Here is a 2,485-nt window from a genome sequence, read left to right as displayed (position 1 = left end):
TCTGTAATTGGCTCGCTCTCTTTTGTCCCCTTTTGGGGAGATTTACTCTCACTTCCTGTCTCGGTGACCTGACAGGAAGTGAGGAGGAATATCCCCAAATAGAAACCATTTTTTTTTTTGCCTGTCTTATGTCTCTCACCCGCTCAAAAAATGACTAAAATTGATTATATTTTTACAAAATTCCCAAAGATGCGCCCGCTGTCTGCCATCCAAGTTAACGAGCGGGAATCAGCGGCCGCGTCTGTAAGCGGTACACCGTGTGATCGTATCTGATACGGGTACACACGGAACTGTCCCTGGACGCATGATCGATGACCCTGCCACTAACACACTTCCTGTCCTGAGGTGACCACGCCCACTTGCCATACGGTATGCAGGAGCAGTGTTGTCACCCTAGAGCAGGACTGCAATGAACATCAACATAGAGGGGGGTGTTCTGTAGTCCTCAGTGCCGGCTGGGAAAACTGATCACGTCCCGTACACTCCTCCCTCTTGTCGGCTGTTCTCGGCTCAGGATATTTCTGGCGGGATCAGCAGATCGAACAAATGTGACAAAAATGCTTCCAATGGGGTGTTCAGCGGAACAAAAGGGGAGCAAATAAGGGCACACCTTCTGAAAGTAAAGAAAAGCGTGCTGATCTTTCCGGAAATGCTGCGCCCTTGTCACTTCCTGTGGCCCTTCCACCATGTAGCAAAGATGAACAAAGGCGGACTTGCTTGAGGTCCAACCTGGGTGACAACCATGGCCATAGATACAGCGGAGGAGTGAGCGTAGCCACCCAGGGACAGGAAGTGTGTTTATTTGCAGGATCACCAGGTGACAACCATGCCCATAGATACAGCGGAGGAGTGAGCGTAGCCACCCAGGGACAGGAAGTGTGTTATTTGCAGGATCGCCAGGTGACAACCATGCCCATAGATACAGCGGAGGAGTGAGCGTAGCCACCCAGGGACAGGAAGTGTGTTATTTGCAGGATCACCAGGTGACAACCATGGCCATAGATACAGCGGAGGAGTGAGAGCCAATTAACCTTCATGTCTTTGGAGTGTCAGAGGAACCCAGAATCCCCCCCCATGCAAGCAAAGGGAGAGCATGCAAACTCCATGCGGCTGTCCAGGCTGGGATTATAACCAGACATTCTTCTCCTCCATCCCTCAGGCTTGTTTGCCACGCCGCTCCTGATGGGTCTTCCCGAGAAGGCCAGAGAGTTCCTGGCCAAGCAAGTCCCGTTCCCCAGCCGCCTGGGCGACCCCGACGAGTACGCCCACCTGGTCCAATCCATCGTGGAGAACCCCATGCTGAACGGAGAGGTGATCCGCCTGGACGGCGCCCTCCGTATGCAGCCCTGAGGTGGGGGCGATCGCAACACCCTCCGTCCGTCCATGCCTTTTTGAAGGGGGGCGACGCTCGGCTACACAGGGAGCAGCCGTAGGACGTCCTCTGTGAGGGTACAGGAAGCCACGGCTGCCCCTCCCCCTCCGATGTATCCGGAAACCTGACGGTGGAATGTTGAACTGCCTCCTTTTGTGGGGGGAATGGCGCCGCGGTCGATCGCCCGCTTTTTCCTGGTTCGCAGGTTATAAAGAAAATTTTCTTTGTAATGTAAAAATAAATCTGTTTGTGGATCAGAGTTTATCTTCCTGTTCTGTTCTCCGAGCCCCGCCTCCTTCTCCAAGCCCCACCCCCTTCTCTGAGCCCCACCCCCTTATCCTAGTACTGTTACATTGTATCTCTTCTTACAAAGATGTATTTATCTTCTATGATGCTCAGCGCCATCTAGTGGCCATACGGCGGTATCGTCCTGAATTACCCTGTTTCCCCGAAAGTAAGACCTAGCGCTATTTTTCAAGATTCCTGTAATCGCTCGCCTCTCGATCCTGTCCCTGCAGAGAGCCGTGACTGTTGGCTTTTGTTTCGCTCGGCACGGCTTTGCTTGCAGTGTGTCACAGGCTTCACACGTCGGCTCAGTAGATCGGGAAGTGAGGGAACATACCGTCGCTCGCTCACCTCTCGATCTGTCCCTGCAGAGAGTGGTGACTGTCACTCGCGGCTCCCTGCAGGGATTCCCTGCTCTGATCCTCCAGCGCTGACTGGCAGAACGGACGGGGGAGGGGGCGGGTACAGCTGGCTCTAGATAGGCAGAGCCAGCTGTCACTCACACAGCTGGGTTTTTTTTTTTTTTTTTTTTTTTTTTTTAAAGAACATTCCACCAGAAAAAAAACAACAACTTGGAGTATTATTCACGAAGGATCTAGAGTGACGTAGCTTCGGCGGCCGCAGCCCTTCAGTTCAGTAGAACGGAAGGGCTGCTGTACGGGCTACTCACTATAACCTGTACAGCACCCGTAGGCGGCATATGCTTCGGCCCGTCTGAGCAGACGTGTCAGCCAAAGCGGAGTGAAGGGCCGGCCTTTCGCCCTGCAAATGACGGCCGGCTCCGCCCAGTTGTTGTTCATTGGTCGGGACCTGCTATAAGATTCTAGC

General features: G+C 53.4%; 1 protein-coding gene across 1 annotated transcript in view; it reads left to right on the top strand.

The window, feature by feature from the left end:
- HSD17B10 (hydroxysteroid 17-beta dehydrogenase 10) overlaps window positions 1-1,397 on the top strand; it is a 9,855-nt gene extending 8,458 nt beyond the window's left edge. Inside the window, exon 6 of the mRNA XM_018569140.1 lies at window positions 1,160-1,397. Coding sequence (XP_018424642.1) covers window positions 1,160-1,350 — 191 coding nt within the window. The 3' untranslated portion in view covers window positions 1,351-1,397. The remainder of the gene's footprint in view (window positions 1-1,159) is intronic.
- The last annotated feature ends 1,088 nt before the right edge of the window (window positions 1,398-2,485 follow it).

Source organism: Nanorana parkeri, unplaced genomic scaffold, assembly GCF_000935625.1.
Source record: "Nanorana parkeri isolate BGI_ZX_2015 unplaced genomic scaffold, ASM93562v1 scaffold1291, whole genome shotgun sequence".
Lineage (NCBI taxonomy): Eukaryota > Metazoa > Chordata > Amphibia > Anura > Dicroglossidae > Nanorana > Nanorana parkeri.
This window is presented reverse-complemented; position numbering and strand designations above follow the sequence as displayed.